Raw genomic sequence first — 27,162 nt, 5'->3', positions numbered from 1 at the left:
GAACCAGGGCCCATTTCCTTTTTCACCGCGTTTCAAGCGTTTCACGATCTCTATAATAACTGCCGCCAAATTTTCTACTTTTATATATTATATACGTACCCATCATGCATCGAGAACATCGGGGCTCTTCGCAGGTTTGCTCTTCGGTGTCGGTTTCTCGCCGGTGATGGTGAACGGGGGATATGATGACGGTGATTGGGAAATCGGGATAGGACGAAGAGCGAACGAGAGCCTCGAGGAGTCACCTCATTAGGAAACAAGTACGTTCTTCGTTAGCACGGTCTGCGATAGATGTGTAGAGGAAGAAAGGAAGCGTCGGAGAATCGCAACGGAGGGTGCGGAACGAGGGCGGGGAGGCTCGATGCAGGGCAGGGTGTCTGTTTCGTTGCGATGCGCGCGTCTCTGCGATGCGCTCGAGGGAAAAGTCTCGAAAACATGTCAAAAACAGTCAGGGTATTTCATCTTTCCTTTAAGTAATCGTTGGATCAGGCACGATGTAAATAACTCCCTCCCCTTGCTTATCACTTCTTGACACTTCTGTTTTAATTTAATATTGCCCTGCTGCAAGACATTTTCAAATGCAGTTTAGTCTACTAACGAGAAGTTGGCTCTTCTTTCTCAACTTTTTTAGGAGACTTTGTTGAGTATTCGCGAAAAGCTAGCACGAACAAGTTACCAAATTGTGCTCAAGTTTGTGTAAAAACTGCAGACTTCGCAAGCTGTTAAGAATTTAATTTAAGCATCGAGATAACGTTAGAGTAAAGGGAAAGTCTCGGAAAAGTGACAGACACAGCCAGTTTAAATAATAAATTGATTGAGTGCTATGTAAATAAATGTGGAAAATACGAGATTATTTATGAATACGTTCCACCGTGATCATACTAAGGGAAAAGATTGAATTTAGAGGATTGTGTAGATTATTGAATCTGGAAGTTTATTTAAGTGACTTCTTGGATTTTCATTGTGAAAAATGTAAAGAAGATTTTCCAAAGAGCTTTCTGTATTGTGTTAAATGATCGAATACAGTTCAGCCTCGTCTAGAAGAAGTCTGCTCTTCTTGTCTCTCAATTCTTCCCGAGATTTTGTTGAACAATTGATGAGAAGTTAGCAGGAATAAGCTAGCAAAGTGTTCTCAAGTTCACATTAAAACAGACCTTACACTGTAATCTAGAAGGTTCAATAACTAAAAATTGATATCTCCCAATTTCCACCACTTGAGACTTTACCGAATATTAATGAAAAGTTATCGAGAATGAACTAGTCAAGTTCCTTCGAGTTTGCATCAGAACTGCACCAGTCTCGAGCCAATTAAGAATTGAATTCAAGCATTGAGAGCCTGCACTATATGTTAGAAGTTCGTATAATTAACAATTGACATCTCCCAATTTTTGCCACGTTTTCGAGAGTCGAAGCCCGTCAGTGCATCATCAGAGCGAACTATTGGTCTCGCGGACGACCTCTCTCGTACCCGCGAGGATCTAGAACGATCCAGAGAAGGATGAAGAATCGGAATCAAGAGGACGAACCGCGGCAGAGGTGTTCCGGCGTTCTTTCTCGTCGCGTGCAGCCAGAGTACAAAATCGCATCTAAACTTTTAGAATCTTTTATCGACGTTCACGTGTATAAACAAGATACAAACGACGAAAGAGAGAAGAGAGGGGATAAATAGAACGGAGGACAAGGAACGCGACGATCAAAGAAGGGACGAACGGATGACGATCGTGTAGCAGTGAGACCGAGCGCGAATCGTTCTGTATAGAGAGGGTGGATTGCAACTTTTTCTTTCTCTCGGCATTTCTTATTCTTCTATTCTCTTTTCGGTAGAAACGTTCCCCGCGGTCGGGGACACGTGGATTTTCGGTTAACGGAGAGGAGAGGCGAGAGAACCACGGGATGCGTAGATTTAAATCGCGAGGCTGAGGGTTTAAGGGCGAGGATTATTTATTAAAGGCAGACGGGAGAAGATATCGCAGGCGGCGTTTTTTTGTTTGAGCGATGCGGAACACAAGCCGGCACAGGTGAACGAAATAACGAACAGAAATCGCCGGCTCGCACACAGGTAGAGGATTAATCTCATTACACTTGCATTTGTCACACGCGTACATAAATACATACATACGTGGCGTACGTACACGGACACCCATTTCACGAGAGATAATTAATTAATTACCATTATCGATTAGCGTTTAAGCCTATCTCGGAACACACACAGAGAGCTGAGAATGAGAGGAAGAGAGTGAGAGAGAGAGAGAGAGAGAGAGAGAGAGAGAGAGAGAAAGAGAGAGAGAGAGGGGATAGACGGCCCTTTCGCATTTACACTTCGCTATGGATATCGTGCGTAGATCGTTGAGAAACAAGTGAAATAAAAAAATCATAAATAAATAATATAAAAATAAAAAAACGTGTTTTACATAGTGATAATACATGGTGAAATCCCTCCACGGATCCCGGGCTCCGCGGAATCCGGAAACGATGGGAGAAAGCCAACCCCGGCAAGTCCCTGTCTTAAGTCCCGACAAGTATGTTTCCTCCCCCTCTTTAGGGTGGAATAAGAAAAATCGAGCGTACAGTATCTAGTTACCCGAAGTCGAAATATTTTAATTCTTAGACGTCTGCATAGGTGAGAGAACGAAAGAGAGCGCACGCGAGCGAGAGAGAGAGAGAGAGAGAGAGAGAGAGAGAGAGAGAGAGAGAATGAGAAAGAAGGGTCGAAGGGGGCGGGGAACAGGAAACAAATATTGTGAAGAATATTGCGAAACTGATTATACATAAATGATAAAAAAGAAAAAAACTATACATAATTGTAGCCCGAGACGACATTATTGATGATGAGTCACAGAGATGCATTAAGATATAAATATAAATAAATTAATATAAATATATATAAATATATATATAGATAGATATATATATATTATAAATATATAAATATAAATAAGATTACCGAGATCTTCTATTAATTTTGATGTGCGCGACGAATGGGTGCGAATATGTAAATAACGATGCACAGAATAATTATTGTTTGAGTGTCTGCGAGAAAAGAGGTACCATTGTGTCGCGAATTCTGTCTTCGAGGGGGTAAAGACCGGAAGGGGTGCGACTGCTTCCCTAAAAATGTGATCCAACCTTTTATTCGACACTGAAGGACGAGATTAAGCTTGTCCAGTGATCTAACAAACTGCCAGTATTGTCTACGCGTCGATCTAGAATAATCTGGATCGATCGCGCGCGCACCCCTTCGCCTCCGATTCCCTCATTTCGATTTCACCGAGCTCGAAATGATGCGTTCGTTCATTGGAAAGTTGCACCGAAGCTTTGTTCACCTTTCCAACGTGTTCAACTGATGACTGGATTTGTATCTTTTCTATCAAACTGATAAATCGAAGCATCTGCCGAGAGTATGGTGCAATCAGGAAAGAGATGACTCTGTAGGACGAAGTAAGTAGGTCGAAAATATAGAATAAAATTCAACGAAATAAGACTTCGTTTCAGAGGAAATCGACTTCGAAATATTCGTCAAGTGTCCACGCATTCGTCAGGTTCGCGTTCTCATAATTGCAAGAATTAGGATTCTTGTTCGTCGTACGATTTTTGTACTTGACTGATTTTCCAATTCGATTGTTCTTGGAAATGAAACTCCGTACGACAAAATTCTATCCTACCGTTTTCTACTTGCTTATGTATCTAGGCGTTCGGTGATTTCCTGGTTGTACCGGCAGATCGAAAACACTCTGTACAATTGCATTCCAATATACATATGAGGAGTCACGAGAAATTTGTTTTTTAGTACAAAGAAATTTAAATACGCATTCGAATCGATCCGAATGAAGTGAAATCTATCATGAAAATTGATCAGTCTGTAATATTATAAATATACCGGCGAAACCACAGTTCGTTCGGACGAAAACATAAATGACAAGGCACTGCCACACAGGACCAAGAGAAACGGAACAAAGTATCGCAGCCGAGCGAGAAAAAGGGGGGAAAACGAAGGGAAGGGAGGACGAATCGCGCGCAAACACGACGAGGGTAGCCAAAACCACCCTGACGATCGTAGGAAGACGGATATTTTGAGAGAACACGGGCGCAAGAAGATTGAAGAGTTACCCTTCCATGTGTGTCGCGAGAAAGAGAGTGCGTGTGCATCCGCGTGCGTGCGCGAGAGCCTGATTAAAACGGTACGGTTGCGGACGTGGTTCGTTTTTATTCGGCAAACAACGTCATTGTATACTCAGTCTCTTCTAGTGAACAGCAGGATCATGGTTCTTGTATATGTACATCAGTATCTCGATAGTAGCCGTAAGCCTAACCAATGAGTCGCGGATTTGCTGGGAAAGAGTAGAGACTCGCGTCGAATTCGAGGGTTGAATGATATTTTGCTCTGCTAATCGCGCGTACGATTTTTCGTGAATTTTGGGGAACTTCGGAGATCGAGGAGAGTTTTAATTGTCGGACGAAGAGCTCGCGGGATTATGCGAGTATATAAGTTTGGAAAGGGCAAATCCGCGACGCATCGTCATTTAACATTACGTAGTGAGTTTTCGATGTCTTCGAGCATAATTACAGTTTGTACACATCACACAATACGCGCGCACAACCGACGTACCCACGTCACGGCTCGGTCAGACTGACACGGTATTACAAACACAGAGAATGATAGCGATATGATGACCCTGCGAAGATTACAGGGTCGGCAGGATTCGGGACGCGGTCAGGACGATGCAGGACACAAGGATAAAACTCTCTACAAATTTACATGTTGTCGTGTAAGCAGTTCTTTCAAAGTCGAGTAGCGACGATACGAAACCGTAAAACTCGTAAATTCGCTCATTCATCGATTCCCATTTTGATTGTATAACGTTAAACACACCGTTTCATTGTAATCCGTTAAGGCGGCAACGCCACGCTGCCGCCATCATTTGTAACGATATACGATTATATTGGTTAATAAAAGTTATCTAGATGTACACGTCTCTTGTTGGTCTTTCGATCCTCCTTTCATTCAATCGATAACGTTATCTTCAAGAACAAAGTACTTAGAGCACCAGAAAAATGACTCGGATCATCAAAGAAGAACTTTTGTACCAAACAAGAACACTCGTTCTATAAGTTTGGAAGGTAGGATAAAAAGCAAGACGAATGCCTCACCCTGCTTCACCCTGAGGCAGCCACGCTCTGCCTCACCCCGAGGCAACCTCGCTCTGCCTCACCCTGAGGCAGCCTTACCCTGAGGTAGCCTCACCCCGAGGCAGCCTGAACCTTAGTTGGTCGTAGCACAGCCGCAGCTAGCTATTTTGCGCATGTTTTGGCAATGCTTGCGAGCGTTTTGCGCATGTTTCTTTGTTCTGCTAAAAGAACGTTTCCAAAACATGCCCAAAACAAGCGTAAAACACGCACGGGCCTCACCCGTGAGTGAGCTCCAGAGGGACCTCCGATCGGAGGAATACCAATTTTATGTCAAAAATATAATACAGAATTCACTGGTAAATTTATTATTTCTGGGTTTTTAATGTTTATGACAATTCCTCTCGCCAATGATGTCGACAAGCACTCCCTTGACCACCTGTGGCACCGACGAGATATCTCGTCGGTGGCCCGGTTCTGTTCCAGGAAAGACGGCCCGGTTCTGTGCCATGCTAAGGCTGAGCAGATGTCAGCACTATATCGGGAACGCTGAAAACCCGGGCGTGATCACTCTCCTATCTTCTGTGGTACAAATACCATTGAATGTTACGATATTAGATAGAACTCGCATTACAATTATGGACTCTCGTGTCGCGGTGTGAAGTGTATAACTGTTTTGGTGTTGCATATATATTTTTGTACATAAAGAAATTTATCTAAATATAGCCAAGAAAAATCTTTCATTACTCCCGGTGGTCTACACTGGTCTACACTGAGCCGGCTATACATGTGTTTATCTTGTTCTTCTATTGCATAATGGTTTCGAAGCATTTGTTTTCTTTCGTAGTGTCCGATGAGTAACGCGAGACAGAACGTTGACATGCCATTTCAATTTCACGACGTCCAGGTAAAATTGCGAATTAAAAGACAGATATTTTAATAATAGAACGATACATTTAATGTAAGTACATATTAGGAAGAATTCAAAAATTCTTCGTTTTCTTTTCAAGACCGCATTGTGTTGTGAAATTTAACTTCGTTATTTTTCTATTTATTTCTTGAAAACGAATTGCCAATTGCCTTTGTGACATCTGAATGTTAGAACAGCATTAACCTTTCTAGTATAATAAACGATTCATATTTGACATTGCTTTACGTGTTTAGCAAAATGTGGTGGAGCCAATGCAAGTCGATGCTCCTACAGAAGATAATGATAATGCAGAACAGGAACCATATATTGTGGAAAATCCAACATTGGTAAGTATACATTCTTAGATGTAAAGGATATAATAAATAACAATTGTCATATAATTTATACATTATACTGCCCACAGGATTTGGAAGTATATGCTAATAGTTACACAGGACTCGCCAAACTGTATCGGCTTATGTACATAGCTGAACATTGTCCGATGTTAAGAGTAGAAGCATTAAAGATGGCTATCTCTTATGTGATGACAACATACAACGTTTCTTTATATGTATTATTGCACAAAAAACTAGTACAAGTTGTAGGTTCATCTGGGTTACCGGATGTTGCAGCTCAATCCACATCTCAAGATATGTTGACCTTAGACCAAGTATGGGTTGAATCTCGATCGAAAAAGGCTGCTCTAAAATTAGAAAAATTTGATACCGATTTAAAAAACTACAGAAGTAATTCAATTAAAGAAAGTATCAGAAGGGGCCACGATGATTTGGGAGATCATTATCTTGATTGCGGTGATCTTGTTCATGCCTTAAAATGTTACTCGAGAGCAAGGGATTATTGTACCAGTGGCAAACACGTTGTAAACATGTGTTTGAATGTTATCAAGGTTTCTGTTTACTTGCAAAATTGGACACATGTACTGAGTTACGTTACGAAGGCTGAAAGCACATCAGATGTATCCGATGTACATGGTAAAGATAACAATCAGTCTATAATTACAAAACTAAAAGTTGCAGCTGGCTTAGCAGAACTAGCAACAAGAAGATTCAAATTGGCTGCAAGGCATTTCTTACAAGCATCGTTAGACCACTGTGATTGTCCAGAGTTATTGTCTCCTGGAAACGTTGCCTTGTACGGAGGCCTTTGTGCTTTAGCTACATTTGATAGACATGAATTACAGAAGCAAGTCATTTTCAGTGGTTCTTTCAAACTCTTCCTAGAATTGGAACCACAATTAAGAGATATTATTTTTACATTTTATGAATCAAAGTATGCATCGTGTTTGAAGTTATTAGATGAAATTAAGGATAATATACTCTTGGATATGTATATAGCACCACATGTAAATGTATTGTACACGCAAATACGGAATAGAGCATTAATACAATACTTCAGTCCATATTTAAGCGCAGATATGAGTCGCATGGCCACTGCTTTTAATAGAACAGTTTCAGAACTGGAAGATGAGCTCATGCAACTAATTCTTGATGGTCAAATTCAAGCTCGTATAGATTCTCATAATAAGGTAATTACTATCGATAATCATCAATCTGAAATATTTCATTAAACTGGTATTTTTGTATCATGCATTTCTAGATTTTATATGCAAAAGATGTTGATCAACGCAGTACAACGTTCGAAAAGTCAATAACTGCTGGCAAGAGATATTTGAGATGTACACGCATGTTAATTTTAAGGGCAGCTATGTTGAAACAACAAATACATGTTAAAGTATTGACATCATTTTCTTATACATGATACATTGTTTCTACTGCTGTATTACATATTTTTTCAATATTTTTACAGAGCCTTCAACGAGATAGTACTCAAGGAGGGGAGATGTTACTTGGAAGCAATAGTTCAGTGGCAAGAAATTAATTTGTGATTTATGAAAATCTTTTGATTAATAAATATGATTATTCAAATAAAGTGGCGTGCTCAGTAAGATACAAAAAAGTACTTCAATATCGTATCGAACGTGTTAATATATGTAAATTGCTGATACCAAATTGGACTTTCAATAAATTGCATAATATGTATGTATCATAATCTCTTAAAGACAAAGAAATTAGTACTTTTAGACTACTAGAATAAATTTGAACATACCTTTGATAACATACAGTGTATGCTAGCAATTTTGCGTTAATAAACGTATAATTTGTTTTTCATGCATGTGTGTGCTTATTTTGTATTATTAACTATTATATGAATAAATAATATAACTTGATTGATACACTTTTACTTTAAATTATATTTATAAAATTGTTTTTAGTTTTGTCGCACTTAAAGTGTAGTTAAACATTTCTAGAATATAATTTAAGGAAAAATACTTTTGAAGAAAGATACAACATCAAAGTTATAATTTTAATTATGTAATTAATCATGATGTCACATTCCTGTAACATAAAACAATGCATATATTAACATAGTACTAAATTGTACAATTAGTTATAACAATAACAACATATTTGCCTTATAAAAGTACGACGTCTAAGAAATTGTTACATATACTAAAGTAAATTACAATTACTTTATATACTCTATGTTATAGTGTTCCTACTTTTCTGTACAATATTTATGCTGTGTAATTTGATAGAACAGTGATCTGAATTTGAAACGTAAATATAAACAGTTTACAGTGGAATACATATATTTTAATAAACCAGTGTGTATAACGTCTATTTGTATCTACATACTTTCTTTTGCATCTTTTCAAGTAAAAGTGAGCGTATTTCCTGTTTTGCATTAATAAGATTTTCCCATAACATCTTACAGAAATTATCTTGACAAAAATTTGTTTATTTCTTATAGATTGTGTATATAATATAACGGTTACAGTATTGAATAAATTTTATTTTCGTTCATGCATGCCGTATTTGTATAAAATCTGCACGAATTTATGGGTCAATCCAACACTAGTCACATTGCAGAAAGAAGCATTTAACAAGTACAAGAGAAAAACTTACAAAAATATGATAATTTTTACAAAAAGTTTGTGTACAATACCACAATACCAGAAAAGATTTTTTCGAGCGTCTGGCTTGTCGTTGACTTATACTACGGAATTTCGTGACACCTCCTTTGCTATCATGTTCGCCTAATACAAAGTTCGATTTTTCGGAATTTTCAAAAAGTGTTCTTTTGCACAAAACATGCGAAAAACACACGCAATCTCCAATTCTCTACTCGATACCCTTACCTTTCGCGGTATCGCTGACATTATCGGTAACTCAGCGCCGCAAATGAAAGATGACAAGACACCTGTATCCACCGCGTGCCGATCACACCTGTCCTCGATTCCTGCGAACAACGTAAGATGGCGAAGCGAGACTCGTTGCCAACAAGAGCACCAACATTCCTTTTATCACGTAGATGAAACTCCCCTTCAGCGAAAGCCATTTCTCTAAGCCCGGAACGTCGACTCCCAAAAATTTTACACCAAAAAGAATGCCTTAATCGATACACACAGAACCTGACCACGGTAAATCATCCTTTAGAAAAAAACCGAAAGCAACGTGTAGAATCATTCGAGACGCCTTTTCCAAGTTCGATGTCGAGAATCGGGCCAGGAAATAACGGGCCCCGGCATAGCAGGAAACGCAGGGACCGGATCGAACAAGAGTGCGAGTTGTAAAATAGCAGTCGCAGTGAAAGAAGACAAAAGAGAAAGCCAACGGTGGGAAATACGTATGCGCGATGCGTGGCCGGGTATCGACGGTACAGAAGAAGACGAAGAAGAAGAAGAAGAGGAGGAAGGAACCGTTCAGGGTGAAGAGGAGGCTGGTTGTGAACGACCGGTAAACAATTAGTCGCGCCGTATGGCGATGAATCATTATTAAAGACGATGACGGGCCCCGACTGTCCCCGGCTGCTTCGTTGTCCCGGTCATTCGAGCCGGTGTGTACCTCCAAGTCCGAGGAGAGAGAACTGGCTGTTGGCATGCGACATTAATTTGCGTAAGGTGTGTTTTCGGGTGCCTAGCTGAAAGGCGGCGGATGTGGGTGCGCGACAGAAAAAAGAAGGAGATGACGAGAGCCAGAAGCCACCGTGAAAGAGCAGCCAGAGCCGGCGCTCATTTGCCTTTCAATGCCGGCTGGGCTCCCTTCTTGTCATTGTGGCAACGACAAGACCATTGTCGTGCCACCGTACACACCGTGTATTACCTACCTGTTCGACCGTGTTCCTGCCAGCGTGGGTGGCGGACGGTGGCAGACGCCAGGAACCATACTCTCGCCTACACTGCGCCAGGTTTTCGGCGACCATTCTCACGAAACTTATCGCCCCCGTTCGGGAATTCTTCACTCCTCTTCGTGGGTCAACGAGAGACAAACTTCCAGTTTGAATCCGGCCCGCGAAATCGAGTTGCTTGCGAAATTCCTTAAACTACTTCTCAAGATAACTTATTAATTTACGTAGGAAATTAGTGTTCAATAACAAAGTTATTAGCAGTTCTGTTATTAATCTATTATTAATTAAAACTCCAGTTCCAGTTCATTCGCAACGCCGCACAGTGTGACGAATGGCCTTTTTACCTGGACAAAATTAACTTTCAAATAAACAAAAACTAACTGTGCTAATATAATCTAAAATAACCATGTATTAAAACCCTTGAATATTAAAACTTAAAATTCTTTTGTTGTATGTTTACAGAGCGTGCAAACTTCACCTAAAAAACGAACACCTAACCTATAAACGAATGGGCACATTTCCATACCCGCTAGAAATATGTTAAAATGTACCAAGGAGTGTTTAAATTTCCTATATATGATGGATATAACATCTCAAAACATGTATTTTCACTTTAGTAATTCCAAATTATCGATAACATTCTTCTATTTTTGTAAATTAAGTGTCAAAGACGGTACTTATTTTTCCACGGAAACGCCCATGTTACTACTCTTCGTTAATGAATTAGTATATGGTCCACGTCGATCCACGCGATGATTTTTACATATAATAAAGTAGAGATTCTCTACTTTATTTTAATACCGAAATTGGCATGCGCAACGTTGCGCAACTATACTAATTTTTACAATGAAGTTACGTCGTTTTACGTACACGCTCGTGACAATCATAGCTCGGGCCGGGCGTTTCGAACGCAGCCGATGCCGATTGCCGTTGCCACTTATTGTTAGCGGTTTGTTTAGTCTCATTCATTGTATATTGAAGGAATAAACAATGATAAGATCCCCGAGTTTTCCTCTGAACTTTCTCCGTATGAAAATTCGTTTCTTGAGTCGTAAACCCAAACATTTGTCGTAACACAAATACGTTTAGATATATTCTATTTACATTTGTTTATAAGTTATTAGTTTTAGTTATTAGTTTATAAGTTATTTGTTTTTAGCAACCGAACGTTTCTATTTAAAACTTTGATTTTGATCTCTGTTATTTCTTTTGTTTTATTCATATTTTCATATTATTATATTTTTATTAAAATAATAAACAATAATATGAAGTAGAATTGTTATTTATAAATTGAAACCTTATACTAAACCAAAGAATAATTGTATCCCGTTAGAATATGTCTGAATCTCCAAAAAGTAACATTTACAATAATTTTCCAAAATTACATTCTTTTTGTCCATACTTAAAAATGACGGTCTTCTTTGACAATATCTACTACTTGTTAAATCATTTTGTGTTACATAGATCCATTACTAACTTTTTTGTATTTTATATTTAATTATAAATCATTTAAAATATATTGTTTAATTAACAAAAACCAACTAAATGTTGTAAAAAATTAATAATTATTCATATTTTATGCAACTGTTAACATAGTAATCGATAAATATAGAAAAATTGGCGATTTAGAATTTTGTCCAGCTAAAAAGGCCATTCGTCACACTGTGCGCCGGGTAGTTCGCGAAGGATGCAATCACAACGAGTGACGACTTGAACTTCATCATTTGCGATCACTTGTTAATTTACCAAGGAAATTCCTATTGTTATTGGTAAATTTATTAAGAACTCTGTAATGTCTACACTATCATTTATTAGAAATAATTATAAATAATTATACACCCTAAACTAATTAATACTATTATACACCAGAAACTCAGTTATTAATCTTTGATTTTGGAAATACTTCTACGTCATTTTCTGCAGATAGTGTTGAAACAAACAGACGAAGGAGATTTTAAGAAAAGAGACATGTTGGTGCACATTGATTCGCACAGCATTGGAACAGAGAGATCATACTTGATATCATTACACTTTTAAAACATAAATGTATGATGCATTTGGCTGCAGAATGCAAGACTGTCCTTTGTAAGTCGTGAGTGTTGTATAATGTCGGTCGCCGCGGCGGCCATTTTTGTAAAACACTGTCGCTAATGTAAGGCATACCTGTACAATTTGATACGATTCTGCTAAGAATCGCTTTCTTTTTTTTTTCTATAAATGGACTGCGGATTTTACGCATTTATAGCTAAAATGGACGAGTGGAAAACAAAAGCGTAACTATATTAGAAGAATTTAAGTACGTTATTGCATTATGTTCATCTTATTATCGCTAAACCTACCGAGCCGTATAAGTGACTGGTACATGTTGCCTCATAAAAATTACAAGATTGAATTTATTTAGACCATGCGCTTCTTATTGCAATGGTGTGGTCTACCATAGATATTAATTCAATCATTTCTTATGGAAGCAACCTTTATAATTTCAATAATCGCAGGATAAACATCTGGAACCGGTTATTTGACCGACGGTGGTAGGGTTTAGTGTTCAAATTATTGAAAGAAGAAATATATTTGCATCCGCCTTCCATTTACTACAATCTGCTTCGAAAGTTTTTATTTTGCATAAAAGTCTATTTATAAAAGGGAATTATGAATAAAATGTCTAAAAGAAAGAAAGAATGATTGATTCAATGAAGGAACATACTCTAGACCGACTCTGACGCCATACGATTCTGTAAAAACGTACCTCGGCATTACTTGTGAATCTTGCTAATCTGCTGTCACACACCAAGGACAGAACCAGTATCGACTGTGTTCAACTTCCTCTTTCGTAGTTTACTCCGAATCCACATTTTCCTACGGAATGCAGCTCAAAAACGAATAAACAAACGCCGCATCGAGTTAACAAGGGAGGACGTGTCATTTTCCACGCCGGATAAGATAAGAACACCGTAAACTCCTCTTCTTTCTCACGAGCGAATTCCTCCGTTTTACGACGTGATAATCCTTGCATTAGTGTTTAATTACATCGCTCGGGGTCCCGATAGAAGACACAATACACGTGTAAGGGACGCGAGCCGGAGATCAATTTGCGGTAATCGTCGGTTCCAAAATTGAAAAGGGCTTTATCCGCGGAGAAATCTGCGGCGCACAATGGGCAATTTGGACAAAATCGGATTCAAAATCAAGGAACTTTCGATAGGAATGAGGTAGAGCGATGAAATCTTTTTTAAATGAAAGCTGCAACTTTGTAGAATATGAGAAAAATGGAGAGATTGTGGTGCGAACGTTGTTTAACCTCGAGAAAATTCGTTAAACGCGCACAAATTCAAGAAAATTTTAGTTTTTCCAATACCACGCGCGGAAAAAATGTTTTTTTAACATGCTATACATCATTTCCCATAGATTTTTTGTGTCAAAATTTGTCTACGACCTCAGGATTTTGCAAAAAATAGATTTTTGTGACAAAAACTAATAAAGTCATTTTTTCGTTGAAATGATTGGATGGTAATAATCTCCCTATTTTTCCCATGTTCTACAAAGGTTCAGCTTTCGTTTAAAAAAAATTTCATTGCTCTACCTCATTCCTATCGAAACGTTCCTTGATTTTGAATCCGATTTTGTCCAAATTGCCCACTGTGCGGCGTTTCGAGCCCCGTAACGGTGCAGTTGGTGGCAGCATTGTGCCCGAGACATTCCAGTTAACTCGCGATTCTGGAACGCGATTTCAATGGCAACGTGCAATCCGCAGTTTGAATAGCGTGCGGCGTAATAAGGCGCCCTTTCGCGAGAATCGGTTTTCGGGCCCGACCTTCGGACGGTTTCCTTTCGACGGCAAAAACGAGCAGCCTCGCAAAATTTCAAAAGCGTTGGAATTCGCAGATCGGTTTCAGGGAGGACGGGTAAGGGGGGGGGGAGGGTACGGCGGTGTGTGGGAAAACATTGACAGTGGCCGAGGGACACGCACGCCGCCAACAGAGGATAGAAGGAAAAACGAGAATCCTGGCAATTACCAGGGCCGAGAGTCACGGCTAATTTTTATTATTTCAAGCGCGTGCACGGGCCCGCGCACATCGGCCAGTCATCATTTGCGTCATCGCGCGTCCATTATCCGATTCTAATCCGCGCGACTTAAAATTTTCAGGCGATCGCGTAACCAACGGAGAGTCACCGGTGGTCCGGTTGTCGGGCCGAGCAACGCGGTAATTACTAATTACGACGAGGAGAAAAACGAATTACGGCCGGAGAGAAGCTTAGCTGAGACATTAATCGACGTGTTTGTTACCTACGGGGATAATCAGTGGCATTATCGAACAATTCATTTTCATGTTCTCGCAGAATCGACTTCGAGAAGCCGGTGAGTTCTTGCTGCGGGTAGAACTGTGGAATTTTCGAGAACGTTCAGCTGCAAATCGCTGGTCGGAAATGTGAGCGTTCATTAGTTCATTGATTTGAGATGTTTTTGTGCATGAGCATCCTGTTTCGGCTATTTTCGATTTATCTTCTAAATTTTTTCGCACGTTCTTGTCGACAACCAGCACAATTGCTATAGACTTCTACTTTCTTGGATAATGATTGGACTACGGATCTTTATGCAAATTCGAACGTTCGTGATTTCTTTCTGAATCATGAGGATGAGGTACAAGTCCAATTTATCGACTAGAAAATTGCGTATGATAAGCACAGAGTAGAAATGTTGTTAAAAATGTTATTAAGATACACATACTCTGATCTGGAGTTTAATAATTATACAGTGACTCAGAGAAGTCATAGAAAATTGTAGGTATTGGCATAGTTCAACTCCTACAATTTTATCGAACGTCATAGACAGTTGTAGGTGCTGGTATAGAGTCCACCTTCTACGATTTTGTTGAACGTCGTAGAAAATTTTCAGTATTGACGTAGGGGTTGAAGAAATAATTATAAAACTCTATTGTTCATCATTGGGAAATCTGCAATAGACTTTAGCCACCTGTATTAAACAGCAGATAAAAGTATTAAAGACGTTTTTATTTGTCTTCCATTAAGAGCCAAGGGTAGTCAGCAGGTCGATAACTGGTGTATAATTTCCGTTGACAGCCTTCAGCCACTGACTTAAGGGGGCCGGCAGGGTTTGAAATCCATATGCTTATACATGGGTCAAAACCTTTTCAAACTATCGCTTCAATATTGCAATGAGCAGTTTAAAAGTGGTCACTTGTGTTTCCTAAAAGTCCAATTTATGTCTGTATAGAGCCCAAATTTCGAATTTCTACCTCATCGGGGAGTAATTAACAATATTCGGCAGAAAATTCGAATTCTGAAGCAAGTATGACGTCACAAGATGGCTGCCGCTGAGAGATTCTCTTAATTTCGCGAGATTTAGTGTTCGTAACGAAAAAAGGGCTCTATACAGACGTAGCGAAGACATGTACAAACACGGTGGTATGCATTTTTAATTGATTACTTACTTATTTAAGACGTAAAATGTCTAGAAAAAAGGCACAGGATAACATAGCGTGACAGTCAAGGCCAAATGCCTGCCGGCTCCCTTAAGATCCGTCTTGATCTTGATCCGACGGGTCCTAAGTCTGTGACTAAACTTGTCACACTTTTCGCTCTGTATTATCGATATTATGAATTCTGACGCCAGAAACGTGTTTCAAGTTTTTGGCTTTATTTCGCACAGAATAAAGACAAAATATAGCGCAATTTGTAGCTGGAGATATTTTCTAGCGCGAGCTACTCTCGATTTCATCCAGAAAACTCATCCAATGGCATGAAAATGCTTGGATTCCACGGCATGCACATCTTCAATTTTTGGCCTACTTCTAACGCTTATATTACCAAATATCTGCATAATCTCGTCAGCTCGTGACCAGCGCGCGCTAGATTGAACGTTCCTCTTTCGAATGAGCCCTTCCCAGCAAAAAATAGTCTCATATAAGGACGAAAAGTTGAGGCACGTAAAACCATTTTCGTTTATTTTTGTCGGTAACGTGGTCACTCTACCTTATCGCGAATCTACGGAGTTTTGGCTCTTAAGTAGAAATGATAAGGAAACTATTCCACGAGGATCACAATATTTTATTTTCTAATTGTAGTAAGGAACGAATAATCACACGAATGGAGAAAAGTTCGACTTTCCAGACTTGATAATTTACAAAGGTGACCATTAAAATCGTCATCGACATCGAAATGAAGAGGTGAACTGGTCGATGAGGTATTTGCTTTCCTCTGTTAACGAGAGAATGTTCTGTCTATCGGCAACAATAAGGTGCATGGGAAATATCTGAGAAGAGCTCGCACAACCCAAGAAAGCATAGTTCCCTCGCGTAAGGGTTAAACGAGAGGGCGTGTCGACGTTTCACCTGGAGGCGCAAATGGCTCCACCGTTATCTCCCTGTCGGCGGGACACAAGGCCTGGCCCCAGAACTAAGAAACCAAAACCCCGTAAAAAAGAAGCGCTTCCTCCCGTATTCGGGGGCCGAGAACGGTGCCAGTTGGCGGTTTTCCACTCGAGAAGTAAGGTAATAATCCGTATAATGGCCGTTAAGCGGCGACGGACGGCGCGGCGGTTTCGTTCCTTCTTTTTTTTTTTTTAGCGAGGACACGCATGGGGCCCATCCTGGACCCAAATATATTCCATAACGGCAACGCGAAGTTACGATACGTTAAAACACCGGACGAACTACTTCCTTCATTAGGAATTCTCTGGCAAAACTGACAACCTCGTCGGCGTCACTAGAAATCCTTGGTTTCTATTTTATAATAGAGTTTGGAAGTTCCAATTTAAACTTTACGATTGCAGTCATTTGCCTTGAACAATGTTTCCAATATAGAGATTATCAATTTTATAATTTTGCATAGACTATACTAAAACGTATAGTAAAGACGTTTCAATTCTTCTACAGTAAATATAAAATCAAAAGTAGTGCCAGTACAATGTTTCCTCGATATATGTCAACAACATGGGTCTTGCCAGCAACATATATCGTCCAGGAGACATGCTTTGATCCACACTGAACGCTGTACCCGTATTTACACTTCTCGGCGTCCGAGGCCTATCGAGCTTCTTGGCCCCTCACGGGGTATACCTCGCGGTACTGTACACAGAGAAACTGAGCTCCTTGTTGTGGGACACAGTTTGTTCTTGATCTTTCCTTTCGCATTGTGCACATGAAACCTGTCCCACCAATAGAATTCATCCACGATGGAATGTAATCAAACATTGAATAGAAATATTGGCAATCTATTCTGTGAACGCCCAACGAAATTGACGACATATGTATTAGGGGGACCCATAAATAAATTCAAGTTTTTATTTTTTATTTTATTTTTTCGTTCCCCCTCTTATAGAAATCCAGGGTTCGTGAAGCAAAATATGACTCAAGATGCCTCCTTACATCATTTCTACAGAAGTGAATGTTTTATTTCTTAAATAATGCTCCAGAGATCTGAAAAGATAATGATCAGATGGAGCAATATCCGGTGAGTACGGGGGTGCGGTAAAACTTCCCATTGCAATTCTTTGATTTTTTCCTGAGTGAGTTTCGCTGTATCAGGCCGGACATTGTCAATTTGCAGTGTACACCTTTTCTGTGGATTAAAGATGCCTTGTTTTTCAATAGCTCTGAATACAGCCGTTGTAATTGCTGACAATACAACTCAGCAGTAACTGATTCTCCAGGTTTCAACAACTCAAAGTGAATTATGCCACGACAGTCCCAACAAGATGAGCTAGGTTTAGGGGTTGATATTGCGGTTTGATTTGCAGAAAGCCACTGCTTGGAACGCTTTATGTTATCATAAAGAATCCATTTTTCATCTCCGGTAACGATTCTGCTAAGAAATGGATCTCTACGAAATCTGGATAGCAATGAAGTGCAAATTGATCGACGAATTACCTTGTTGGCCTAAGATAATTGATGTGGAACCCATATTCCTTGCCTATACGCCTTTCCTTTTGTGCCTTTGTATAGTTGACCATGTGGACCCAAGGGTTCTCGATAATTCTTGTATACTTAATTTTGGATCAGCTTCCACTAGAGATTTTAGGGTGTCATTATCAAATTCAACTGATCGTCCACTTCGAGGCCTGTCAGAGAGATCATAATCACCAGTAGCAAACCTTCTGAACTCAAGTTGACACTTGTTGACCTTCCATGCATCTCCATAAACATCGCAAATTTTCTTTGTTGTTACCGTTGCATTAAATCCCACATGAAAATGAAAAAGTATGCATTAACGTTTTATTACAGGGTTGTAAAACAAATGATACCTTTTAGAATATTTTGAACACAGGCTGCTTTACCGAAAACTGTAAAAGAATACGTGTTTCCTTTTCAACGATCGGTACAGAACTAGAGGCAAAACAAATTCTTTGCAAATAATTGATTACTTACGGGTACCCCTAATATATTAAACAATTCTAAACCCAACAGTCTCCATCCACAGAGGTCTCTAGTGCGAGGGGTAGAACAGGTCGTCGCGGTTTTGCCAAGCGGGGCAGATCGGTGGCCCTTGGGGCATCGGAGCGTGTCGAGTGGCCCGGCGCTCTGTTTGTACCGCTTAAGCTAATGAGCCACAGATGGCGATATATCGCGGTCGGGCTGTTTTGTGCGCACGGGTTATAAGGTGGGCCGAAATGCGAGGGAGAGATAGATCGACTCGGGAGATAGCCGAATCGTTGTTGCAAGGTGGCTGAAAAGTCGAGAGCGAAAGGGGTTGGCCGGCCTCCTTCGTCTTTCGATCTCTATCTCGACCAGCCGGTCGGCTACCGCGTCCGATCCTATCCGCCGATATGCACCCTCTCCTCTGAACCCGGTGCACGACGAACCTGCGCCGCGCCGCCGCCGCCGCTAAATGCACGCGCCAGTCTTTTCGATGGCCAGGGGCGCAGATGCACGCCGCAGGCAGCTCTGCACTGCTTGCGCCTCGCGAATGCCTGTCGAACGGGCCGCCGATTCGCAAAGACCGTCACGCTTCCGCAAAAAGGCTACCGGGGCCCCTTTACACCATCCTTCACGACCCTGTCTCAGAAACTGACCGCCCTTTGCCACCCACCCTTTTCTCAACCCTTCCTCCCCTCCATTGGTGTTCCTTGAACGATTTTTTCCAATTGTAATTAGCTGAGGTTTTTTTATGAGAATTTTTGTAGATTCTGTTGGTAAGGGGATGCGGATTTTCATGCGTGTACGGTGGCTACAAAATTTCACAGTGCATGGAAACGTGTATCTTAGTAGACTCTGAGCATCTTTATGCAAAATTGATAGCTCTTCGAGTGGAAAAAGGGCCAGATGAAAAATTGTCCGTCATTCTTTAATAATTTTAACAAGATGAGCATGACGCATCGATATTCTTAAACTTTCTCATTTCGGATCTCACGTGTAGCTTAAATAGAAAAGATTTCGTGAAATTGACGATCAGCGGCTTGTTCTTTACAATGTTAATAGCGGCAAGTAGAAAAGTATGAGTGTGGGATCCTTGACTCGTGGGTCCTACGAATTGTAGATCGGAGTGCATGTCTATGTTATTGGTATGAATGAAGGCGTGAAGAGTCGTGCGAGAGGTCGAGAAGCGAGTTTAGAGAGAGAGAGCGAGTTTTGGAGTGAGAAAGCGATCGAGCGAGTTCATGTTGTTTAATTTTTGTTTTTCATAACCATATATATTCTGTATCATTAAATGTTGTTGCTTTGATTTTCGTCTTTGATCCCTATGCACCAAAGATCCCTACATGAGTAGTCCTCTACGGTGTAGAATAAAGAATCAGTAGGGAACAACGCAAAAATATTCGTTGAATATGCGCAAGATCGATATGAAATATTTGAGTAGTACAGAGAATTAGAAGCATACGAGTTTGCAGAGAACGAGTAGGATGCTTCTTATATTTAGAGCCAGAAGCAGGAAAAAAGCCTGAAACGCCGTATTATAATATTTTCGCATGTATATATTCGTGTACAATTTTTTTAGAGTGCTTCATTAACCTAGATCCAAGCGAAAAGAATCGCTGAAAGTGATTCTCGCACATCTGCCAATTGCACCCTTCACCCGAGAAGAACAGCGTCCTCGGACGGATCCGTATGGTTCTCGCAGTGGGTCGTGTGTATCGCGGAGACGTTGCCGTACAGCAGAGATTGAATCTACAGAGAGCAGATTGCACAGTCGTCAAGGGCGACACGAAGTCAATCGACGGTGTAAAGGTGCATATAAAAGTGCAGCTGCGATCGAACTACCGAGGAGTCCTTGAAATCACGGTTTCCTTTGTCAGCCTCATACACACGCCAGACACGCCGACTTACTTTCCAAAAGGAAGCAGTTGCACTTTGTCGGCCGACTGATAAACTCAATAAACGGACGCGGAGTACTCTTCCTCTTTGGACACGCTGCATACGAGGTTCGCCGTTGCACCTTGCCCTTATGCAAGACCTACGTACTGCGCACGCGTGCGTTATGTTCGTTATGATTCTATTATACATTATATTGCCACAATAAAAAGACAGAGAGTAATAATGATGAATGACGGAGTTCTATATTACACGGTGGGTTCAATGTTGTCGTTCAATGCTGTCTTACGAACGTTGAACTTTGTCCAAAATTTTATTTTTGGCGAAATCAGCGTGTAATTTTATTTTCTGTTAATGGGTGGAGTACAATGCTACACATTTTTTGCTACTGGTATTGGTAAATTGAGACAGTATTGAATTTTATACGATTTTATATTTAACTAGCTTTTGGAGATATTTATATATTAGGACCTTGAATAAGTTCTCGCTGTTTCTTCAAAAATGGCAGTAGCAGTACCCCGTTCGTGGAATTTCGAATGGTAACACACATGCAAGGCAGTAGTGTATCTAACCTTAAATTTCAGTGTATGGTAGTTCACTTTAGTGTAAACAAAGTAATTTTTTCTTAGTTCTGAAAATGTCTACTTTTGTGCCAAATAAAGTGTATTTGCGGGGAATTTTATTGCACTACTTTATTCAAAAGAAATCTGTAGCTGAAGCACATAGAATTCTTGTTGAGACTTATGGTGACAATGCTTTGTCGGATACGACATGCAGAGACTGGTTTCGACGCTTCAAAAATAATGATTTTGAACTTGAGGATAAAGAACGTTTTGGCGCACCGAAAAAATTTGAAGACGAAAAGTTGGAGGAATTACTCGATCAAGACCGATGTCAGACGCTAGCAGAACTTGGAAAAACATTACAAGTAGATGAGTCAACTGTTTCATAACGTTTAAAAGTTTTAGGAATGATCCAGAAGCAAGGACATTGGGTAAAAGCTTTTATTTTGTAAAAGAAACAGCGAGAACTTATTCAAGGTCCTAATATATATTCTTAAAAAAACGTAGTCTATTCATTGAATAGATCAATAATAATTACGTTTTATTGGATGGACGATAGATTGCGCTTTTAAATAGCTTCATTGTTACTTGCTTACTTACGCTAAATATTTATCTAAAGAAACAGTTTCTGTCTCGAGAATGACATTCGTCGCGTCGAGAACGTCAAGCTTCCACCGGAATGCAAATGATGGTCAAGCTGCACACACCCTCTGCCACAAAACGTCCATTGAGTGCAAATTATGAAGAAACAAAGGACATCTTCACTTTGAAGAATCGCCAATCAATATTCCCCTCGAGGTTTCCTAGAAACCTGCACTTTTAACACTAGGTTCACGGGACCCGTGAAAGTGACGGGTTCTAATGTTTTTAATTTACAATTATTAAGATTCTAAAGATACATCCCTGAGGACTTACTCAACAAATTTATTTCTTTGGGTATATGTTATTAAAAAAAAAATGGCTAAATATTTGGGCAGCACATTCTTATTATTTTTATGAGGTAATGTAAGACAGTCACTTAAACCCAGTGTTAACCCCTTGTCCTACAACATCGTGTCATACTCGCGACGAAGATTTTGAACAGAGTCTAATAAATATGTGTGTTATTAATTTCCTTTAAACCGAAATAAAATTCTATTTTGGCAGCTATTGAAGAACATATAGGCATAAAATAGATATAAATTTTCTCCTTTTTTCTTTTCTTTTTTTTTTATGAAAATACGAATTACAAAAAAGTTCTGGTCACTGAAACCGTAAAATAAATCGTAGCGCAAGGGGTTAAGAAAGATCGAAACCTCCGGGCAGTACGACGTTCCCTCGTGAATCGTTAAATAAATCAGAGCGGGCAAGGGAAAGCGGAGGGCCGGTCATCAAGCGGACGAAATCGCGATGATGGCCGGGTGTTGGCGAAAATCTGGCACGTGGTACTCGCAGAAATTCGCGTCGAAACGGGAGCATCGTGAAGGGGACAGCCGCGATTTCACGCCGCGGCCGTGATCCGCGATTTCACGGCAGCTGCTCCCGGCCGGAAGCGTTGTAACGCGCGCCAAGTGAAGCCGTGCCGTGCCGAACCGGGCCGAGCCGAGCCGCGTCGCACGAACTTTCTTGCATAATGTGAAATCGGGGACAGGCAACGCGTTTGTCTTCGGCCGAGGGGGAAGAAGGATCGCGAGCGGGTACCCGCGAGCAGCCGGCGCGGCGCACCGTCGTCGACGCGGAAACCGAACCTCGAAACAATGCGTCCGCCGTCAATCGAATAAAACGATATGGAGCGTGTACCGCCCGCGATCCGCCCGATAAACCCGGCTGGCTGCTCTCCTGCTTCTTGTTTGCACTCCTTTCGAAAGTGGGAAGAACTTCCGCCAGGGGCGGAACACGGGCATCCTTAATTACCACGGGGATCTGATGATAAAAGGATAATAGGCAGACGCGCAGACTATTTCCGTTTGCTGCGACCGCCATGCTTGTCTGCGGTCAGTTTTTCCGAAGAGCTTGGGTTATGGTTTGCGCGGAGAACCTATTTTTGAATAAACGTCTTGGAGAAGCGATAAACTGTGTTCAAAATATTCAGACGATCTTTTATACCGCGTTTAAAAATTGTTCAATTTATCAGGTGTACGGTCAATCAGTCAATCGATTCGATACACCCATTGGCATAGAGGAATTAGCGTACTATATGACGTGTAAGAACAACATTTTTGTAAGAATTGCAATTGGTAGGAGCTGCGAAGAAAAGTCGGCTCGAAAGCGATTGAGTTGATATGTCGATTGCAGGGTGTAGGACTGGCATTTCAGTTTTGCAAATTTATCCAAATAGACCGGTGATTAAAAACTGAACCCCGATGGTTACAAACGTGGATTTCAACGGCGCGTGAAGATTACAACGCGTTACACTGGCGAGACCCGAATCGCTTCGCAGCGCTAGACTCCGCGCCGGAGTGTAATTTCGACCCGTTTCTTCGGCTCCCACGGAATAGTAATTACGCTATCGAGACATCTCGAAAATTGCCCCCGCATTGCCAGAGCCGACTCGGTTCCTCGGTTAGGTCTGTTCGTTTACGCGGACCGCGACTCGTTAGCGTGAGTACTCTTGCGAACGGTCCGGTTCGGTTCTCAGGGGAAGCCACCGACGGAAACGATGGGTTACTGCCATTTAGAAACGAAGCTCTAACAGCGAAAATAGTGCGCAAGACAATTTCGATGAAATTTGACTACAAGGAGAAACTCCAGAAATATATTTTACGCTTGCGTTTATTCTTCAGGACCATCCTCCGCATTGGCAGGGTGGAGACAACCCTCGAGGTTGAGGGTTGAATATGAATGAATAAATATATAGGAGGAATAGCGAAGAAAACACAGACTCGATGCATCATTCAAACAAATAAGTTTTTCCTTTCGGAAACGAGCAGTCCAAAAGGAAGTACAAAAATTCTGAATCTGCATTAGGATCGACAATCTACGCTACAATTATCAGTTGACCGCCACTGCATCAAATATGAATAATGAAATAAAGTATAAAGTTTGACAACATCTAATATTATTTGCAGTTCATTGTCGAATTATCAGATTCATTAGCAAGGAAACAAATTATATTTGCGTCCTTGTATTGTAACTCTATAAAGGATATACATTTTTATTTTCTGGTACTTCCGCTATGATCAAAATGTAATCGAGCTTTCAAGATTCTGGTCGTTGATTCCTTTCGCGCAAGAAAAATTTTGTAGCAGCCAATACAAATTTGATTGACTTCGATTTCACGAAAGTGCATGTAAGACAAATATTCTCAGTCGAATCGCTAATAGCGTGCAATACGATCAACCTTTGTTATCACAGCTCTCGATTCCGCTTCTCTACGGCTTGCTGAATGTCCGAGGTCCATGTAGCGCACGATAAAAATGTAATTAACGTCGGTCTTGACACAGTACGCTCAGAATGTATTTCACGCGAAGATGCCCAGAGTAATCGGCAATAAAGTGCAATCGGATCACACCTGGCGATCTCAGTTCCGATTCCAGATTCCGCAAGGCTCGTCGAGCGTCCAAAGTCCATGTAGCACACGATAAAAATGCGATTAACGTCGGTCCGAACAAAGTACGCTGAAAGAAAAATTTATTACAGCCGAAGATTCACGATCAAGTGTTCAGCAACACGTAGAATCAGAGATCATGCTTTGCGATCTCGGGCGTGTCGGTCTCTTGGCGCTCGAGGGACCGCGAATTCCTAAAATCCGGATCGTTGATTCCTCTCGCAAGAAAAGTCGGCGAACGAGGCAGTTATCGCCGGCGATAATCGCTTTTTCCGCGAAAATCTGGCCGTTAACGAGAGTAACGATTTTCCGCGGTTCTCGGAAGCGGCGAGCGTATTTCAACGGTGACGGGGCGCGTTTAGAATCCGCGGCTGGTGCCCCGGAACGTCCATAAATCCGTGGCGTAACGGCGGCTATATTATCGCGAAAATTACGTGCAAAGCGAGCGGCGCGGCCACGAGCCTGGTTCGAATCGCTTGAGCAACAACCACCGGGCATTTCCACGGCGTTTCCACGTCGACGCCGGGCGTCGTCGGCAAGGGGTTGCTGGTGGTGGTTTCAACGCGACCATCCTAAATCCCCGGGGGATATTTTCGTTTTTTCGCTCGGCGCACGAAAGCGACGGGACCCGCCGCATAAAATACCCGGCCGTATAGTAAAATGCACTTATTCGAGGAGGTTGCTACCACCTACCGGCTCGTACTTATGTTAAATTATAGGTAGACACACACGCGCGCCGGCCATTAGTTCTCTCGAGGCTGCACGGTTAATCTCTGCCCCCTCACCCGCCCCGCTGTCAGACCGCTACACCTTCCGAGGGAAGCGAATAAAGAAAATGGGGCGAGTTCGACCATTGTTCATCGATTTACCCGATCCAACACCCGTGGTGGAGCGTTTAGAAACTTGTCATGGAGAATTTTATTGTATTTGTTCGATTACAATTGTTTTCTATTATCTATTGAAAGCCTATTGATTCTCCTCTAAACGACAAACTTAAATGGAGATATTTAGACTGCACATCACTTGGGCGAACTTATTGTGATTTATGTATGAAGTTGCTGGTACTATTAATAAGTTTATTAACAAGTACCTGAATTATTGAAAGCCTCCTGTACCATCAAGAGGGAGGCGGATCACGAAAATGGGGTGAGCTCAATCATTCTGCATCGATTTACTTGATCCAACAGCTGCGTTGAGATTTACTACTTCCTGTTGTTTACTGTAACATTGGAAACTTTTCTAATTGACATTAGAGGTAAAATGACAACTATAAATGCTAAAAGAAGTTGCAAGGTAAGTCTAAGAATCGTTATTGCTGCAGCTATACCAACAGGCAAGAGGTTACAAGTAATGACCTTACTCTTAATCGGTTACTTGCATTCATCCTATTTGGACCAGTGCCAAGATTGCGTCCAATTTACACCAGCCATACCCTATATACCAAAAGTTTGCCAGCCAATTTCACACGGTTTTGCGAGGACTTTTGAGCTTATGCTTGGAGTAGGGAGGCCGTTGCACAGTGGGCCAGAATCGCAAAAAGCTGGATAAGAATTTGTCTCTAGACAGATCAATTGGACACCTCGGATCCTATCTGAAATTCGGCTCCCGTTTACGTGGAACGTGCGGGCACCTACTGTATCTCATTATGTCACGAAAAGACTTAGTTTCGAATTCAAGACATCAATAATCTCCAATTAATTTCACCTATTTTATCGGAACGGCTCTGACTGTGCGTCGATCTCCGAAGCCGATCGCGATCCTCGCCAGGTGAGTATAGTGAGTTCTATGTCGACAACACGGGTCTTGCCAGCGTCGTGTGTCGTCCAGGAGACGAACAGGTCATTCGTTTAAACAATATATTGAAAATTGTTGCTACGTCGCACACCACCAGTGCACATTGTAATTTAGAACAAAATAAAATAAATGTAATAATTGATATAAAACGATAAGAAACGAAGAAATCCAGAAACACGTACCCCATATCTTGGTTCGAGCATTTCCGACAAATACATTAAAAATTGCAGAAGGACTCGAATGTTTAATATACGGTGAATTCTCGATATATGTCAACAACACGGGTCTTTCCAGCGTCGTGTATGTACCCCACGGTAGTGGGGATAATTCCGCGACGTTTATCATCCAGGCCTTGGCGACATATATAGAGAAATCACTGCATATCGTTCTCTTTCAGCCTGGGCGGCAAAACAGCTAGGTCTCGCGCGCCCGCAGCGAACAATTGATCGTCGCGACGAACTCCGCGGTCTCCGCTCGGTATCCGTGCATGATCGATCTCCTTCTCACGGTTTCTCCAGAGGCGAGCGGGGGCCGACGAGAGATGCAGCATTGCATCGCCGCCGTTCTCGTAGTTACAAGACTCAAGAAAGACAGAGAGAGAGAGAGAGGGGGGATGGGGAGAGAGAACAGGTAACGGGAGATCGCGCGGAAATCGAGAGGGACGGACGAAGACAGAAGAATCGAAAGAAGTTATGAAAATAAGGCGAAGCCGGAAGGGGGCGGACGATAAGCGCATGCGACGATCGACACGCAACACAAGCGCTCTAATTT

The 27,162-nt window shown here is 41.2% G+C and overlaps 2 protein-coding genes across 2 annotated transcripts in view; both read left to right on the top strand.

The window, feature by feature from the left end:
* The window catches only part of LOC143352522 (proton channel OtopLc), a 133,784-nt gene extending 132,647 nt beyond the window's left edge, over window positions 1-1,137 (top strand). Inside the window, exon 10 of the transcript XR_013081954.1 lies at window positions 1,128-1,137. The gene's annotated coding sequence lies outside the window, so the exon portion shown is untranslated. The remainder of the gene's footprint in view (window positions 1-1,127) is intronic.
* A 4,573-nt stretch (window positions 1,138-5,710) lies between these two features.
* LOC143352520 (COP9 signalosome complex subunit 1-like) lies at window positions 5,711-8,288 on the top strand. The gene is given in 6 exon segments (XM_076785073.1): window positions 5,711-6,031; window positions 6,289-6,381; window positions 6,459-7,580; window positions 7,652-7,786; window positions 7,862-7,895; window positions 7,898-8,288. Coding segments are annotated over 6 exon segments (1,455 nt in total). The 5' UTR covers window positions 5,711-5,977; the 3' UTR covers window positions 7,915-8,288.
* The last annotated feature ends 18,874 nt before the right edge of the window (window positions 8,289-27,162 follow it).

This window comes from Halictus rubicundus, chromosome 3 (assembly GCF_050948215.1).
Source record: "Halictus rubicundus isolate RS-2024b chromosome 3, iyHalRubi1_principal, whole genome shotgun sequence".
NCBI lineage: Eukaryota > Metazoa > Arthropoda > Insecta > Hymenoptera > Halictidae > Halictus > Halictus rubicundus.
Note: the sequence above shows the minus strand (reverse complement) of the source record. Positions and strands in the feature narration are given on the sequence as shown.